This window comes from Pagrus pagrus, assembly GCF_965226575.1.
Source record: "Pagrus pagrus genome assembly, chromosome: 21".
Taxonomy (NCBI): Eukaryota; Metazoa; Chordata; class Actinopteri; order Spariformes; family Sparidae; genus Pagrus; species Pagrus pagrus.
Window position 1 is genome coordinate 6,212,651 of NC_140208.1, and position 18,918 is coordinate 6,231,568.

Genomic DNA, 18,918 nt, shown 5'->3' on the forward strand with positions numbered 1-18,918 from the left:
AAAAAAGGCTGTTTAACGGCAACGTAAAGTGGCAAAAATGGTAATAACACTGCGTACACTTAAACAGATACATATTTCAGGTGGCTAACATACGTCTTGCTGCTGGTACAGTTTCAAAGTACAAAACCCTGCTTCCTCCACTCCTGCTGAGAGTCGACTGTCACACTTCAAGTACCTCAAAACTGTACTTAAATACAGTAATTGAGTCACATCCCACCACTGCACACCAACCCTGTCATCATGTAATCATCTGAGCCGCTCTGACTGTTACACTAATGAGAATAAGACTTAAATCATCCTGACTGAAATCTAAACAGTAACTGTGATGATGAGCAGCTCTCCCAGAGACAGGAGCTCTGATTGGACACATGAACGGCTTTAAAAGTCCCCCTGAAGCGTCTCTGTGGGTGTCTGTAAGTGTTTACATGCGACTTCACATCCAATTAAGCGACACAGTAAAAATAAAGAGCTCCGCATCAAAACACATTTTGTGAAAACTGCTCACGAACGCTGTCGCAGTCGACTTCTGCATCTTTGCATTTTAACCCCAAGTGTCCTTCTGTTTCTGTACGTGCATCGGCGTGACGTCACAGATTAAAAGCAGGAGCAACTCTCTGAAAAAATGGTGGATGTTCACTTGGGCAGAAGGATCTTATTTAAAAGCTGGTGTTCAGCAGCGCTCCCCCCTCTGAGACACACACACACACAAAGCTTAAAAGGATCACACAATGCTGGAGAGGTATTTCTTGTCTGCGTTTGTCTCAGGGGGGACGGTGGAGACGAACGGCACCGCGATCCGGAGCTCAGCCTTTAAAGTACCACTGAGGTGAATGTGTATGTATCTCTGTGGAGAAAGCACAGCTCCCATAAATGATTCATTCAGTCAAATTCAACACACACTTTATTATCTCTTCACATCTTTTCAAGTATGAAAACAACAATATTTGAAAAATAAATAATAATAAATAATGTTGTGAGTTACATTGTGATTGATTGACCACCACATGGACCACAGAAGAAGAGTCAGTGTCAATAATCGTTTTTTCTTTCTTCCTTTGTTTGACCGTATGTTTTTTTTTAATTTTTTTTTTTACTGTGCTGGAATGAAAACACGTCACCGACATCCTGTGCTGCTGATTCCTGCTGACGGTCGACTTTTTAAAGGTGCAGTGTGCAGGATTCAGGAGGATCGACCTGGAGAAATGTTAACTTAAGATGAGCCTTCGTTTTTTGGGTGATAAGGGGGTGATAAGTTGGTTGCAATCTACATCCTCACCACTAGATGCCACTAAATCCAACACACCGGACCTTTAAAGGGTAACGCCACCACTTTTACACATTAAAGTGTGTTTACAGGTCTTGGGGAGTTTTACTGCATATGTGGAGAAAGCAGTATAAAATCTTTTGTGGCTCACGAGGAAGCTGGATGTAATCTGATCTTGAAAGAATATGCTTGAGATCATCTTGTCCTGGGCACAAGCAGGGTTATTGGCAGCCCTGGTTTGTGAGTTGGAAGTCGTTGAAATAGAATAATTCACAACAGTTTGTGGCGTGAGTAGTCCTTCACTCTCTTCTCTCTAAACTTCATATCCAGAGGTGACTGTGCCCTTGTCTCAACTTCCTTTCAGCTGCGTCCATTGGAAGTGTTTCAGATGTGGAGCATCTTCAAGCAGCTTCCAGTGTTGTCAAGAGTTGTTTCATTTCCATGTGTTACAGCTTCTTGAAAACATGTTTGCAGCTCATTTCTGAACAATATTGTAACACAGACTTTGTGGCTGTATTTTGCTGGTTTGCATGAACTTAGGTTTTCTGGGCCCCCATCCTGATCTGAGTCTTTTTTAAGGACCTTTCCCGTTTTTGCCTTTTCTCTGAAATTTATTTTGCTTCGAAGCTTGTGACAACGCCGGAGAACGCCCGTTACGCCTGTCTTTTTACAAGATACGATCTGCAGAGCGCTGTGTTAATTTACTGCTAGTGCAAACTGAACATTACCTTCAGCAGCAGCCTCACATTAAAAGCATTAACTGGGGAAAAAAGAGTTGACTTTTGGAAATGCTACGTGTTCAGAGAGTTTACCACTTCCGCCTACAGAGCAATACAGCGGTAATCTTCTAGATTTGTCAACAGCGGATCAGTTTTAAATGTTAGGAAGGCATTTTCTTCAGTCTGTGGGAGTAATGAGACAAGAAGAAGCTGTGACAGGTGACACGCTGCATAATTACAACTTCTCAGTGAGGTAACCAACTCCTTTTACGTCATTAACATTCCATCCACCATTGTCTTGTTGACAGTTGTCCTTACGTTTGTCATCTGACGAGTTTAATGTGACTCCTGTTACTCTGCTGCTGGCCCCGCTGCTTCACCTGCGGCAGTTTGTAATTGTAGAGTCGTCATCCGGTTAAGCATTGATTTTTTAAAAAGGAAAACCACGCTGGGGGCGGTGGACAAGTAATGTAATCTGTGTAAGCTTGACCGCCGTGTAACACTGACTACCACGGCTAGCCTACTCTGAATCAAATGTTAAATGGTTGCCATTCATCTTGTCGTTGGTCGGCTTGGTTGCAGGTTTGAAACTCCGAAACGTGTCCCTCTTTGGCAGGATATCTTTAGTTATCTTTAGGTATTGCAAAATGTATGATCTAAATATTGAGCCTGATGTATTGATTGCCTTTTTTGGTTGTTCTCTTACACTGACACATATTGTACAGAAGAGTCTTAGGTTTGGTTTGTTAGTGGCAAAGAGCTACCAATGCTCCTCGCTTTTCTGGATGGATTAGGGAACTCGTCTCAGGGATAAATCTTGAAAGACTCCAGAGCAACTCACATGTGTTATGTGAAAAATGTTAAAGTATATGGGGCCGAATTATTAGGTATTTTAATTCTCTTAGTGGAAGTCCTTGCTATGTGATATCCGGGTGGGACATTCTTTGTCATGTGTTTGGTTCAGGCTGAAACTTTGGTGTATATATCTCTGTCTGGTCTGAATTCGGTGGTTGGTAGTTGAATAATAAAACTCTGAAACGTCAGTGGAGTGAATGAATGGCGCTGGAGACGTTCAAGAAGTAGGTGGCCACTGTTGAGCTCTGTCTTTGGTTATGTAGGCGGCGGGTTTTGAAAAGGAAGAAGAACGTTTGGAATAAAAGAGGCGATATCTCTGCTTCTGCTGTATTGACTTCTATCTGTTTTTAACCTGTCCATAACGAGCACACTTTAATGTGTAAAATTGGTGGACTTGTTCTTCCATTTTTTTTTCTTTCACATTGCAAAACTTTTCTTTCACTCGTGCCCACAGTAGTCTGGTGTACTTTTACCCCAAAAACCCTCCGATCACTCAGGAAGCAGCTGCACAGGCTGCTCAGATGATGAACATTAGAATAATACACGTCACAGTCGCATGTGAAATTCTGTTGTCTTAAATAATCCGACATTTCATCACAACCAGAGCTCACACATCACTGGAAAGGATTTAAAAAAAAAAGAAAGAAGAAGAAATCATGAGTTCAGGGCGACAGAAAGATAAGGTTCATATACAATTTGACATAAACAGCAGTTGATAAAAATGCACAGGTGCTAGGCATACTGGTATCGTAGGAATGTGGACTGTGAATTGCTGATCACATGGATGATGTGCCCATATGATTCACAGTGTGTGGTTTGTGTTTTTTGGTTTTACATTTGTGACGACTCCACTGAATCTTTAACCCCCCCGCTGTAGTATTTATATATTTACAATAAGTCAGTAAACAGAGTTACTGCTGGCCCGCTCACACGTCATGCTTCAAGTCGAGCCAACACCACAGAAAGTCTCTGTGCAGATACAAGAACTGATGATTCTCCTTATCTGGCTGCTGGTCGAGAGGCAACAATATAAGTCTCTTTATTCAGCTGAAGAGTTTTGTTCCACAACATTATGCACCAAACAGAAGTTGGACAAAATAATTGTAACAAAACACTCATTACTATGAAGAAAAGGCTAATAAGAGGAACTTGATTTAAAGCTGCAATAATCACTATCTTCTTTGAATGTGTAATGTGAAAATGGGATGATGATGACTTTCAGCGCATTGTTTTGTTTACCAGCCTGCAACTTTCATTTTTTTGGTTCAGTTATAAACCATTTTTATGTAAAAATAAGCACAGGTTTTTAAATTTGCCGCGACATGAGTTTGCCTTCTGCCACGGGTCAAACATGACAGATTGTGGTTTTATGGAGAGTTACATGCTGTAACTATTTCGCACAACCCGTCCTCATCAGAAAAACGACCACATAGGTCAACTGTGAAAGGCGCTTATTACGACCCATATTTACGTTTCTTGCTGGGTGGCGACCTCTAGTGGATGTAGTCATTATTACAGCAGCAAAGGAGGAAGTCAGGAGGAGCAGATTATAGAGCAATAAATGGTCGGGTTAAAACAAACACAGGACTTTCATCCCGGAGACCGCTGTTCGTGTCCAGCGTGAAACCAAAAGTCAGCGGTGAGCAATTTTAACTTACGATGTAGTTAGGTTACGTCCTGTACATAATGTACTGCAGTACATACGCATCGAAGGTACATTCATAACTGAATTTACATGGATAACATAGTAAATTTTAGCTTTAACACCAAGCGTACATCGACGGTCCGGTACGCCTGTCACTGGTACGCTGTAACGTTCATAGTGATGTATCTTATTGATATATGAGGATGTTTTGATTTCGTAGGTTTACTTTTAGAAATTAAAGAAAGGCAGGCTAGCTGTTCCCCACCGCTTACAGTATTTATGCTAAGCTAGGCTAATCACCTCCAAGCTCTGGCTCAATCATGAACACCAATCTTCTCATCTAATTCTCACAAAGAAAGCGAGTGACTTCAAACTTCGCTGCTGATTTTATTCGTCACTTTGGAACAAAACTCTTCAGGCAGAACGTCTGGAATGTGTTTCAGAAAGTTGATGAGAGTAGCACGACGGCAGCGAGCTGACTGAGAACAGAGGAAGATAGCACAACACAAAATTAACAAACACCAGGACCAGACGACTGTTTGTGACGGCGAAATAAAAAAAAAAAGAAAAGAAAGAAAATACAATCTGAAAATGTCTTTTTAATAACTTAGTCACTGCTCCTGTGGGATCTGAGTCCAGTGTCCGCTGGTTGGAATCCAGTTCAGTGCAGTCCAGCAGCACGAGCTCCCAGTTCTCACTGACGGCGAAACAAAAAAGTGTGCGAGCGGAAAAAACGACAGTGAATTTCTATGGCAGGCGAACATGAAAGAATATGGAGTGCTGTACATTCACGTCCAAAGTCACACAGATCCAAACTCAGCTTGGTCACGTGCATCTTTTGATCCACTAACCTCTCGTTTCATAAAGTCTGCAGTGTCCTTTACCCCCGTCCCCATCATCCATTTCCTCCTGAAACTCTGTATAATGTCCCTCCTGAGGTTTAGGAGACTGATGCAGCCTCTCTCTCTCGCTCTCTCTGCTCTCCAGCTCAGAAAGTGTTTCAGTGTACTCCAGTGATGTGGCAGAAAACGATGACGACGACAGCCGGGGTGGGGGGGTGGGGGGTTTCTCCCAAAGCACGTCTGTAGGACAAAGCCGGTCTCCTCTTTCATAGCGATGTGGACTGCTTGATGCTGTGAAAGCTGACCCGTGAAGGTGACGTGGGGATGGACATGGCCTGGGTCATCCTGGCTCGGATGGAGTGCTGCTCCTGCCATCGGTGGAACCGCTTCCTCACAGCTGACCGCACCTGTCAAACAAGGAGGACAGTTTATTGATCTGTGTGTTAACTAAGTCATGATTCATGTGCTTACTGATATACTGCCTCATATTGTTTCATGCCTAGTCGACACGTACGCGGGTGTTTTTGGGCAGAAAAATAATTGTTTTTTGTTTTTCTCTGTTCATACAACACACCTGAAGACACACATCTCATTGCCACTCACGAACACTGGACAGGCAGATGCTGCTGTAAACAGGAAGCAGTTTGTTTACTCTGGTCGGCTGCGTAGTTACCAGAAAATACTGCGAATTCACAGAATCTTTCTGGATAATATGTCAACAAAACATCGTCAGCAGTTGTTTTTGTCTCTTATCCAGGATTGCAATATCAATGTCCGTTTGTGTCTTTCTGAACACAACGTTAAACAGATAAAGCTTGTGTACGTGTGGACAGGCCCTTTTTTTTGAGAATCTTAAAATGCATTGTATATGGACCCTATAAACCAACACTAACATAGAAGTATTTCAAAATAAAGGTACTGCTAACTCAGTAAGGTGTGCAAAGTGCCTAAGTTTAGTGTGTTTTAAAGTTCAGGTTAAAGTAACACAATATACACAAAATATATAGACAGAAAGTGAGATGGAACAACAAGAAACAAACTTATTAAGAGATAATAGACAGACAGATCCATAATAAAAGTCAGTGGTTGTCTGGTTTCGCCTGTGGAAACAGACCTTCCACCCTGAATTGTCACGGGAGGTTGTTGTTTGTGTAATCCTGGTTAAACTGATCTAAAGTAAAGAAGTGCTGCAGTATTCGTTCTCTTGGCAAACGTCTTGTTTTTGTCCACAACCCAAAGACATTCAGTTTACTGTCATAGAGGAGGAAAGAAACCAGAACATACCAACATTTAAGAAGCTGGAATCAGATAATTTCTTTTAAAGAAATGACTGGAAACGATTTACTTATTATTAAAATAGTTGTTAGCAGCTGAGGCAACTGTTTTGGTGTATTTAGTGTCATCTTATTGTGTTACCTTGAATGAAATTGTGGATTTCTGTGGTTTGAATATTGTTGGAAACATTTGGGATAAGGTAGATAAACTATATATATATATATATATAAATAAAAGAGGCCATTTTAATGCAGAATTGTTACATAATATATCTTTAAGTAAAAATTATGACATATTAGGTCAATCTTTGTTAAGTAAAAAGTTAGAGTTAAGTAAAAATAAGTAACTGTAACGACAGTATCTCATAATTTTTTTTAACATTGTTTAAATAAATGTAATTGCTTTATATTTTCTGCATTGTAAAACCGAGCTCCAATCATTTGATGTATTGTGTAAACAATAAATCTATAGTAACAACAAACTATAAATCACTTTAATTATGATTTAAAAGGCTTCGTCCTCTCTACCATTCACAAAATCAATCGTCTCCTGAGTCCACCTCTGTGCATCCCCGCCTGCACTGATCACAATATACTTTCAACGAGCTTCAGCCTCAAATCTGATCCAGATAAAATACCAAACGTCATTTTAACACTGTAATAATATTTTTACTGCTCGGTTCATTAGTGCGCTAACCAGCGTTTTGTTTGGCTGCTGTCCTCCAGAGCAAAGTCAGATCATTTAATCCTCTGCTTGTTCCACTGCTAAATGTTTTCCTCTCCTCCTGAATGTGACCCCGGGTATCCTCCGTTCATCTGTCTCATTTCTTCCCTCCTGCTTTTCTGCTTCTCTCAGCCTGCAACTAAACACTAAATCAATATCCTCTGTAAGCTACACATGCTGGTTAAGCCCCTTGTTGGAGCTACAACACGCCTCATGATGAGATATTCATTCATCATCCAGCCGGCGAACACAGTATGGGAGGGTCACCAAAGGGCAGCAGTCAGCTGGTATTACATCCTCACGCTACTCAAGAAAATAACTGGTGAAGAAATGATTACGGTGTCTTCAGACGTCAGCATCCGCGTTATGATTCAGCTGGCGAACCAGCCGGTTTGCTTGATGAACCTGAGGATCTAAAATAAACCTCATTACCACGATGAAAAAAGGTCAAGTGACACTATAATTATCCACACGTCTGCTTTCTGCCTCATTTGGCACCATTAGGATCAATTCAGTGACGTCAGGCCGTATTTCTCCGGTTTTAGCCAAAAGGGTAATGATCGAAACTTTGACGAGCGCGATGGAAGTTAATTTACGCTTTTGGGTAAAAAGCTGTCGTTAATGAGATAAAACCTTTAATGAAAAAAATCTATTTTCTCAAGCAGCTTCCTACTTTGGTGGAGTCCAACACGAACACGAACTCCTCAGCCAGAGTTGGAATGGAGAGAGTCCACACGGGGGATGCACAATATGGATTTCTTCAGCCGATATGATACATTTTCATGCACACCTGAGTGTTAGAAAGGCTAAGATGTAGTGAGCTAAGATATAATACAGCTGTGATAAGATTAAGTTTAAACTTGAACACTTTTTCCCTCGTGTTGTGTTCTTCTCACCAGTGACGACATGTGTGGCTCTTGTCTACGTTGCGTGGCTCTACACAGGTGCAGCAATTTGAGCGTGACATCAGCGTGTTTGTTCTTCTTCTTCTCTGTGTTTATCGGATGCTCACAAAACAACTTTAAAGGTGCATACCACCATCTACTGTGTGTAGACGCTGCACTTGTATTATCTGCTGATAATCGATGACGTAAATTTTCCATTACTGGGCCGATAATTCATCCGTCCCATATATATCGTGCATCCCTGGTCCACACACTAGATACGAAATGATCCCATGAATATTCATTATCTCCATGTGTGACGTTTTTGGAGCAAGCCCTTCTTCAGACATGAAACGAGTGCAGAGATCAACCTGACAAGTCCGGTACTTAAAGCACCGCTGAGCTCTGAGCGAAGCTGAGGTTTATTCTTGATTCAAGAGGAGATCTGCTGTTAAAACCTAAAGCTCAGAGACGTCTCAGTAACATCTGCTTCGCCCCTCTTATCACTGTTTTGCTCTGTTTGTATAGTGTAAAAAAATTAAACAAGTGTTTACATTAGCACGCTTGTTAGCTGCGAGGAAAAACATCTGGTGTGATTGTGCAAAGAGCGGATGTGGATTACAGACAGGGTGGAGTGGAGGATTATGAGGTTTGGAGGAATAATATCATTTTTATTATTTAATTTGTGCAAGAAAGGAGCAACACTTTATACTTATTGGACGTAAAAATGTTTCCGTCTATGTGTGCGTGTATCTCTGTCCGTCTCCCAAAACAGAAATCAAAGCATAAAATGTTAATAAACCCAGTCATACTAATGAAACTAATAAAACTACTACTCCTCCTCGTAACATTAATAATAATAACGTCATGCATTAAACAACAGGGCTGCATTTCTGCATGCATGCATATTAATACGTCGGTGCTATTCTGAGAGGGTTTCACCCCCCGATTCGTCCGTGGAGCCAAATCCGTGCTGACATTGTCATAAAGCGTAGAAAGTGATGTCACTTATGTCAGAACATGACAAGTCTTAATTGTGCCCTAAATATAAGTGCTCCGAGCGTCATCACTCAATTCCCCGCAATAACACACAGCAACAGCCACCAAAAGGGAGAGTGGAGGCGCCCGAAGAGAGGTATTAAAAATAATAATCTGAAGCGGGGGGGGCAACAGAAAATGTTAGATCAATTAAGCGGATGCAAATGTGCTTACCTCACTGTTAAGGAAGCAGTAAAACACGGAGACAAAGAAGCCCTGTGTGAGAAGAGGAGGAGGAGATGGAGAGAGGAACAAAACATCATCAGAGAGGAGGGCATTCAAAACATCACAACGCCCTGATCCTGTTTTAATCACACCGGTTACACTCATTCAATCATCCCCGGAGAGGAGCGCTGTAATGCCACTCATTACAATTACTGAGCCTTTATATTAAAAAAAATACGCCCACACAATGACATTATACTCTGAAAGCCTGCGTGCTGAATCATACCTGGAAGGACTCCAAAAACGAGTTGAAGTATATGAAGACGATTTGGGAGATCTCGTCCTCGCCCGGGTTGACGAAGAACAGCATATAGGTGATGCCCAGGAGAGGAAGAAGAACCAGCGTGGCCTTCACGGCTTTCCTGCGGAGGAGATGAAGACACGGGTGATCACACAACCGTGACGGGAAAGACGATTGTCTACAGGCACCGGACAGAGAAAACACTCAACGGGTAGAGTGTAAAACATGAATTATTGAGTGTGTGTACGCTGAAACGTTCCCTCTCTTGAGCTTCTCTCTGAATACATCAGGTGACGTCGAACGTACCTGTACTGGATCGTCTCTGACGTGGTGGAGGCTCGCAGTTTGGTCATGAGGATTCTCACGATGTTGAAGAGGAAGATGAAATTAATCTGTGGGAAATACAACACAGCAGCGCGAGGCTCTTTATAAAGACATTACAGTGTTTATTAATGTCAAATAAAGGCTGGTTTATGTTCAGGAGCCACTGGGTTTCAACAATGGAGTCACTGTTAAGATTTGTATGTTAAAGTTAAATAGTTCAGTTATAAAATCCCGGCGATGCATCACCGAGCGTCTTTCCTGTCAGCGCTTCACATTTTTGTGCCTCTATATTTCAGCTTCTGTCATCAGCTAACCACCATCACATGCTGTCACTTTGATTTTTCTTTTTTTTAAACTAAGCTAATATAAAAGTAAATTTATGGTTCCCTTTGTATTATAATTCCTCATCATGACATCAGCTCATCAACCGTCACATATATATGAAAACTGTGATTACAACCGTATAAGATCGAACACATTTTTAACCCAAAGCACACAAAGTGAGAAGCACACGTCAAGGAAAACACTTTGGGAAACATTATTAGCTTCTTGCTGAGAGTTCGATGAGAGAATTGATACCCCCCTCATATCTGTACAGTAAACATGAAGCTACGTTGGCTAACTTAGCTTAGCATAAAGACTGGAAACAAAGGGGAACAAGCTAGCGTGGCTCCGTCCAAAGGTAACAAACCTACCAACACCTTAAAACGACACCAATTAACCAGCGTACACACTTCAATGTATAGTTACAGGAGCGTTATGTGCTGAAATTTGAGTATTTCTCCACGATGGTATTATATTGTACTTGATTACAAAGATCAAGTTACTTCTTCGTGGCAGCAGGATGGTGTACGTGGATTTCTGGACGACAGCATCAGGCTTTAGCTGCACAGATGTTACGTGTTCAGTACGTTCAAATCTTTGCCGGCTTCCCTCGGCCTCATCCTTCCATAAATGCTCGAGGCAGTAAACTGTTTCTCGGCTATCCGAAGTGCTCCTTGAGAGTATGTTCCCACAATGTGATGAATGAAAAAATCAATAGCCTAACTCGTGCAATAGGTGTGAATGATGTAACGTGGGAGCAAAAATAGCTGCAGGAATACTTTCCAGGGCCGGCTGACCTGACCTTGAGCTGAACAGATGCATGGCAGTCTTTCAAGAACCCTCCATTCTCCTGGTTCCTTAATAACCCCAAGTATTAGTGCTTACGTTAACATTTCTAATAACATCCTGTGGGCTATTTATTCGTTATAGCAGTACATCAGTTTTTTTACTGACATTAAAAGCCAGCGATTGGGAGGCATGGAAAGTTCACAGCCGCAGCACCCTGGCGGGAGATACCACAAATATTCTGATGACCGGACCGTGATCCTGCAGGATCAAGTGCTAAGCACAGAGATAAAAGCCTGAGAGAACTTGCTATTGAAAGCAAGACTGCAGATTTTTTTTTTGTGTGAAAGAGGCAAAGAGATATTAAAGGAGGCAGATGTGTGCTTTAGGGAAGAGTACGGCATGAGAGACAGAACATAAAGTGCCTCTTGGAGAGATGACTTTTTCAAACAAGAAGAGAAGATGAGGCGATGTGCTGTTTTTGACAAGGATGGGAAGGTCACATCACCACGGGAGCGCCAGCAGGGACGAAATAGTCCAAACTGAGCAGAAAAACGGGCAAATCGTCACAGCGAGAGGAGAGGTAGTGGTCAGAGTGTGAGGGCATGCATGTGGATAACGACTGAGGACAGTATTTTGGAAGCCAGGCCACGAGGGAGTTACTGTAGTCCAGACGAGAGATGACTAAAGCTTGTACAAGGAGCCGGGCTGACTCCCCTGACAATCTCCGAAAATCTGCAGGATCATCCGCATGAGCCTGGCCGGAGGGCTGAGCGTCTACAACACATAGACTGTGAGCAGGGTGAGGGAGAGTCACAGAAACAGCTAAAAGCTGAAGGATAGGTCTTAAATGTGGATGATGTCTGGTAAAAGATGTTAGAGCATCTTTCCCCTTTGCTGTTATTCAACATTTAGCTCCTGAACGTGGAGCTGGAGATAGCGGGAGATAGTTGTTTACATGATCCCGTTTAAATCGATTTAAATTGAAAACCGTAACAGCAGGAACATTCACTCTTTTTGCAACAGGAAGCTTAAACTTTCATCTTCTGCCTGATCACGTTATACGTACGTGATGACATCATCACCTCACGTGACGTACAGTGGAAGAATGGGAGGCGACGGCAGAGGATTGCCCCAAAATGGCGGTGGGAAACGCTGTTTACATGATCTAACTGATCTAAAATAAAACCTATGATAGCCAGAACATTCATTATTTTTGCAACAGGAAGCTCAGACTTTCATCTTCCGTCTGATCATGTTGTAACTACGTGATGATGTCATTACGTCCTGTGACGTGCGTTGTAAAACGTGGTGAAAGAGCTTTTAAAGATACTCGGAGAAATATAGGCTCTGTCGGACCGTTTCCACTGCAGAGTTTAACAGGTTTACTGACGACACACAGCCTCACAATCGTGAACACCTGATGAAATAACGAAAACGTGATAATCCTCCCCTCGGGGTGTGGAACTGACCCCGTGTTGGAGATAACTCCTCACAAGACTGAACACATGCTTGGATTTCATTCTTGTTTTTCAATCCAAAAGATTCTCACGCTGCACGCCTCGCAGCACGTTACACTCGACAGGGGCTTCACATTTATCTTCGCTAACATGAAGAATGTGTTGCGGTTTCCAACATCTCACACCTGCCGGGCATTTTAAAGACATAATGAAGACTAATTGTCAGAGGAAGACATGTAAAACAGGCTCAGGGCTGAGTGCAGCTGAAGGACAAATTAAAAAATAAAAAGTCTCTTACCACCAACACAAGAATCATGGGACCCTGGTAGATGTAGTCTGTGTACACGCCAGCTCGCTTCCCAAACCAGCACCTGCAATGTCAACAGAGGCAGTCAGCCATGTTCGGTACTAACAGGCCGATGCGTTTACGCTGTCACTCATCGTCTCCAGGAAGAATTCCCCTCCGAGTTCCCGACGTGTTGAAACTAATTTCCTAATTTGTGCTCATGAGTGTAAACACATTTTCCAGTCAGTAATTTTAATACAATATAATTTATAGAGCGTAATTCAGTTCAGAGTCGAGTCCTGCAAACGCCAGTGTAATGAGACTAATTCAAATAAAAATGATCCGGTTGCAATAATTAGCAGGAAATTAGCGTCTCTGTCTTGAACCGAGAAGAATAACGAACCTTCCTTGCTGCACTGGAAATGAAGAAAAATGAAGGTTGGTTATAAAATGCTTGAAATATGAAATGAAATAATGTAATATAGGGATGAGCACGTATCTCATTATCTGTATCTGTTCGACCAGCTAAAATCAAAGCTCACATTTTTGCAGATCCGGTTCCCTCGTCTCAAAGTCTGAGTTTGTTGAATTGGTTTTCAGTTAAATGTCTGAAACAAGGTCTGTGGTTACCTCATGCTTTTCGACCTCTGAGCACTGTGTGCATAGAGAGCCAAGTCGGACCTTATCTCAGAAAAACTTTGTCCGGTAGTGAATGAAGAGAGACAAATAACTTATTGATCCTGTTTGAACTGTGTCATGAATCACACATATGATGTTTGTCAGTTTAAAAGATAAGTTTCCAAGATAATAAAGTCTCAGTTTGTCGTAGTTTAAGTAAAATATCATCTAGTTTTGTGTTAAACCGCTCAGTGAACTACATCGTCTCACTCAACACCAACATGGCCGCCAACTCGGCTCAGAAAAGGTACGAAAAAAGGTGACCGTTGTTTGTCTCTCTCCATTCACTACCAGACAAAGTTTTCCCGAAATAATGGAAGGGCCGTGACTTCCCCGAGTGCAGGATGAGTCATCAACATTTTGATTTTCCAGGAAGTTACGAACTCTAAAATACCTAAAAAACTGTTTTTTTTTGCCTCTGTTGGGCCTGATACTGGTGAATAGTCGAGCGATCTCGACTTCATGGGAACTTTAACATACAACTGTGCAAACACTGGCTTTAAACAGACTGAATGCACATAAACAAAACTACACCGCATTTAAATGTTAATTAAAACCTTGAATATCAACGTAATGAATGAAGCGTTGAAGTGTTCAGTGCAGCTCTTATCACTTCAATGTCATCTCTTTGTGGCATTTATTCCCAAAAACAAAGACAACAGAATATCACCAGCCTTGTCCTTTAAGGACTTAAACTAGAGACTTGATCAGAGCGAGAAAATGTTTTCCACCTTCCTCACAGCTCTCTAAACACTTGCATCAATCAGGATCCCAGCACTCCCAATCAGAGAGAAACTGGCTGCAGGGTTCACGTGTAATTAAGAGTAGTGTACAATGCAAATGTGATTAAAGCAGGTTATTAATAGACATCCATCTCTTTAATGCAATACAGTTTGACTTTGCCCCTGTCCTTTTATTACACACTGACTGTTCTTTGACTATCTCAGAAGGATCTCAGCATCACAAAGGCCTTACTTTTCATTGTCGTAGTACAGCTTCCCAATGGCCCACGCCACGATGATAGGGAACGGTATACCTGAAGGAGAAAAAGACAGTGACAAAGTGATTCTTCTTTCATCTCTCTCCGCTATTCAGATCACAAATTATCCCTCCAGGGATTGCTGCAATATGAAATCCTTGTCTTTTTTTTTTTTTCCCTCAGCGTCGCACCAGCGCCTGCCAAGCGCTGTCAAGAGCAATTGTTGCTGGTGCCCCGTGATCCGCAGATGCGAGCCAGGACTTGTCACCATCTGAATCTTTCTTTGTGAATGAATGAAAAGCTGGACTCTCCGGGTTGACGATGATGCAGAGTGAGCGTCTGGCTTACTGACTTAAAGGGGCTATAATAAGGCAGACAAACAGCCATCACTTACATCTAGATGACACTAACAGAAGCATGAAGACGCTGCCAGCTGCCGCGTCGCACGTGTACGTCTCATGTCTCTGAACAGTTTCCACACCATTAGCGATATTCTGTCATCAGTGCAATGTTAAAAAAAAACCTCAGGAAAATCTCGGCTCACAGCTCCGGATTACTTGAAAAATTTAATTTGTCTTCTTGTTTTCATGTCTTGTCCATACCGCCCTGCATTAATAATATCTCTGCTCTTGAAGCCCGAGTCAAAGCTAAGCGAAGCAAATAAAATCTGATCTTATTTATTTTTTTCACGGCCCTTCTTCTGAAATGTGCTGCCATCTCCTCTTCACACGGAGGCTTCACGCCGCCCTGGGGGAAATGTAATCCAGCTGGCACAATACACCTAATCTCAGCAGCACATAGTTTAGTTTGACAGTGTGAAACGGGGTGTTAGTGAACTCCACACCAATACATTTCCCAGCTGCCACATGAAATCCTGCTATCTCCATCAAGTCAACGGCTCCCATTGTTGGGTCGAATTTGAATCTGACCTCCGGTTTGTTCTGCCGAGATGAAATGCACCCAAAGTGACTGCGGTTAAACGAACAGCTTAACAGTTTGGGAAAATACAATTACGTGCTTTCTAATCTCTATAAACACATATCTGCATATGAATGCAGAAATCTGGAAGCAGGGAGCCAGATTTAGATATCGGAAGTGTTCTGGTGTCCGTTTACGTCACTTTTAAAGCGGACTTTGGTTCCTGGCAGGTGGACGGTAAACACATCGGCCTCAACTGCAACAGCGGAACCAGAACTTGGATTCATCTTTCGTCTGATGATGATTTAGCTTTTACAGAAATCTATCAAATCCAACTTCATTTCCGCTTCTCAAGCTGATATTTGGACTGTGAACAGTGACCGGAGCACAGGAGAAACGGAGAAACAGCTAATCTGGCACATAACTTCCCATAAAACCACATTGAAGGTTTTTCATCCAGCTGTACAGCTTTGTTTTCTTTTACTCACACCAGCCGATGCAGATGAACATCCACTTGCGCAGCTTGTCGGTGGAGTAGGTGAGGACGATGGCGGTGTGGAGGTAGCAGCCCTCGCCAAACATCCAGAAGAAGTTGGTGGAGTGGAAATAGTTGAAGGAGGCGGTGACGAGACGACACCAAATCTACCAAATAAATTCTCCTGGTTAACATTTTACAGTTCCTCAAAAATACAGTATTTCTTCAAGTTGTCATCATTTAATCAGGAAGGTTTATAGCTTTATACTTAAATGCTGCACACGCACCGGCAATAACTTATTACGAGGGCTCACATAATTGTGGCCTTCAGAGTCATCAGATCTGAAACCAACTCAACATCTGTGTGAGATTTTGGAGCGACATGTCAGATTCTGATATGCTCTCCTTTCCTTTCAAAAGAGTTAACAGATCTGTAGAAAGTGTGACGAGCAGTATTCAAAGTCTTCTGGAGGCTCACAACACCTTAAAAATCACATTACTGTACTTTTTTTTTGCTTTAATTTGACGCCTATTATCAAAAATTCATGATAGCAGAAGTCGTGACTTCTCAGCTGCTGCAACATCCTTGAAGACACCAAACTTTTTAACAGAGAGAAATACTTAAAATGTGTCGCCCGTCATGCTTCAGAAGTCGAATGCGTTACAGCTGATTAATGATTTCTTTCAGTGAAGGACGATCAGTTTTATTCAGGTAACACACGTAGGTTTGATCACAAAAGCATGACGTTAAAAAACATTTACAGGATAAAAGCTATTATCTATATGCGGAACAGGCGGGGCTTACATTTTACAACCAATATTTATTTCTTATAAAGCGGCAAAGGAGGACGTCAGGCAAAGCGGTATAAAGAGCGCCAAAGTCTGAATACAGAGGAGGACGGAGGTGGATAGTTGGGCCGAACATGCACAGGACTTTTACCCAGGAGGCCGTGTTCACGTCTGGTGTGAAAGAAAACGTCAACGGTGAGTACTTTTAACCGACTAACATCGTTAATTTACATTACATATGTTACGTAACCCAAGTTGTGTGCGTAACGCAGTTGTTTTAACCCAAACCACAATGTTTTCCTAAACCTAACCAAGTAGTTTTCTTGCGTAAACCCAATCAACTGATTGATGACGAAGGTCTGCTTTGCCTGTTTGTGGAAATGTGATAGATATTGTTTTGGGAGTCACTGGCAATCGACCTATTTAGTTGTTTAGGTATGAGAATGTTTTGTTTTATTCAGACTTTTACTTGAAAATGACATTATCTGTAGCGGATAGTCGTTTCAATCTAGTTCTTCCTCAACCTGAGTGGATACATTCACTGTTGCTTCACTGTTGCTGTTTGTATGTATTACAGATCAACAGATGACACATACCACGTTGCTTTCGTGCACCTCGGGGCTCATGGTCAGCTGGACGATAAACCAGGTGGCGTTCCTCAGGATGAAGGCGGTGATGAGGTTCCAGTGGATGATGTTCCTCAGGCAGCGGATGCTCCTGTGAGACCAACAAAGGAGAATAAAAACTCAGTGGCGGGGAAAAGAAAATGACTTCAGACGGAGAAGAAAGTTTAATGTAAAAGCAAAACATGTGACCAAACTGGTGGAAATGATCCGAATTAAATCTGCGTTCTCGTGTATTTTAAACAAAGACATTAAACTCACAGTGTTTATCTTTTTTCTCAGCTATGAGATCAGCCTTTAATTAAGCTCGGAAACAACCTAAGATGAAGCTGATGAATATGAATAATGAAGAGATTTAGCCTCAAAGTAACATTTTCCCATCACTCCCCGGCACCCCTCACCTCTGATATAATATGAAGTAACATCTCATTCCCACTGTTTGTGCTCCCGTTTGTGTCATGTCCTCGGCGTCTGATGTTTTTTTAATGCTGTAAATAAATCGACCTTAGGATACAATTAAAATGTGCTTAACCGCCTCAGAGCGAGCGGTCGAAAATAGAAGCACACGAGTCAACGGACAGAACAAACCAACCTCGGTCGCTGTAGTGACAGCTTCATTTGTTGTCACCAGCTGACGGCATTATCAGCCGGCAAAGGCTGCTTCCTCCTCTGCCAGCCATGAATGGCATGATTTATTTTTTAGTAGCATGAATTCTTAATAGGTGTCACTTGCAGAGGCTTTGTGCTGACGGAGCAGACGTGTATGAAGCAAGAATTTTCCAGAGACGTTGTATTATTCCACATTTTTATTAACCGTGCATCTCTTGAAGAAAATAACAGCCTCATTAACACAATAACAGCTGCACAGAGATGCTGCAACAAAGGCTGGAGTTTTGAATAATTACAATATTACACAGAAGTAAAAAAAAACAGCCTCCAGGGTACAAAAAAAACAAGCAAACTTATAATTTATAAAAAGCGTGTTGTCCCACAAACCAGCAGCTAATTTCCCTCTCTGTGCTACACTGTCACTGGAGTTTCCATTAGTGTCACGGAGGCAGCGGCTGCCGAGCCAGAAGCACCGAGAGGGGAGTCGTATTCGTTGCTCCGTGTGACCTCACTTCCATCCCGCCACCGGGGTCAGCCCGGCCCGGTGTGCGTTAATCAAGAGGAGAGACGAACACTCCTGCAGACACGTCTTTGTCAGAGGCACACGAACGAATGAAACTGTGAAAGTAATCAGATTGTTAACACGCTCGTTTAAATACAAGTACAAACGCTTCAAAATATACTTAAAGTGAAAGCGCTCATATGCAGAATGACCCATTTTATAATGACATGTAATGCTGACTATAATGTGTTCATCACTTTATCATGGCAGCTGGTAAAGTTTAATTACTTTATTTACTGCTGCTTAACCTGTAATAATACATCATCGTTCATTACTTCATTTATATTTTGTATTAGTAATCTGAATCTGCAAAGTAACCGAGTAAATGCAGGGGAGTAAAACATATATTTCCCCAACTGCAGTACATTACAAGTATAAAAGGGCATAAAATGAT

General features: G+C 42.0%; 1 protein-coding gene across 3 annotated transcripts in view; it reads right to left on the reverse strand.

The window, feature by feature from the left end:
• Positions 1-883: 883 nt before the first annotated feature.
• LOC311251020 (corticotropin-releasing factor receptor 1) overlaps positions 884-18,918 on the reverse strand; it is a 67,123-nt gene continuing 49,088 nt past the window's right edge. For all 3 annotated transcript variants that reach the window (XM_084343278.1, XM_084343277.1, XM_084343279.1), the window contains 8 exons: positions 17,327-17,447; positions 15,955-16,108; positions 14,545-14,605; positions 12,904-12,976; positions 10,018-10,103; positions 9,697-9,832; positions 9,420-9,461; positions 884-5,732 (listed from right to left, as the gene is read on the reverse strand). In XM_084343278.1, the coding sequence (XP_084199404.1) occupies positions 5,592-5,732; positions 9,420-9,461; positions 9,697-9,832; positions 10,018-10,103; positions 12,904-12,976; positions 14,545-14,605; positions 15,955-16,108; positions 17,327-17,447 (814 nt within the window). In that variant the 3' untranslated portion in view covers positions 884-5,591. The remainder of the gene's footprint in view (positions 5,733-9,419; positions 9,462-9,696; positions 9,833-10,017; positions 10,104-12,903; positions 12,977-14,544; positions 14,606-15,954; positions 16,109-17,326; positions 17,448-18,918) is intronic.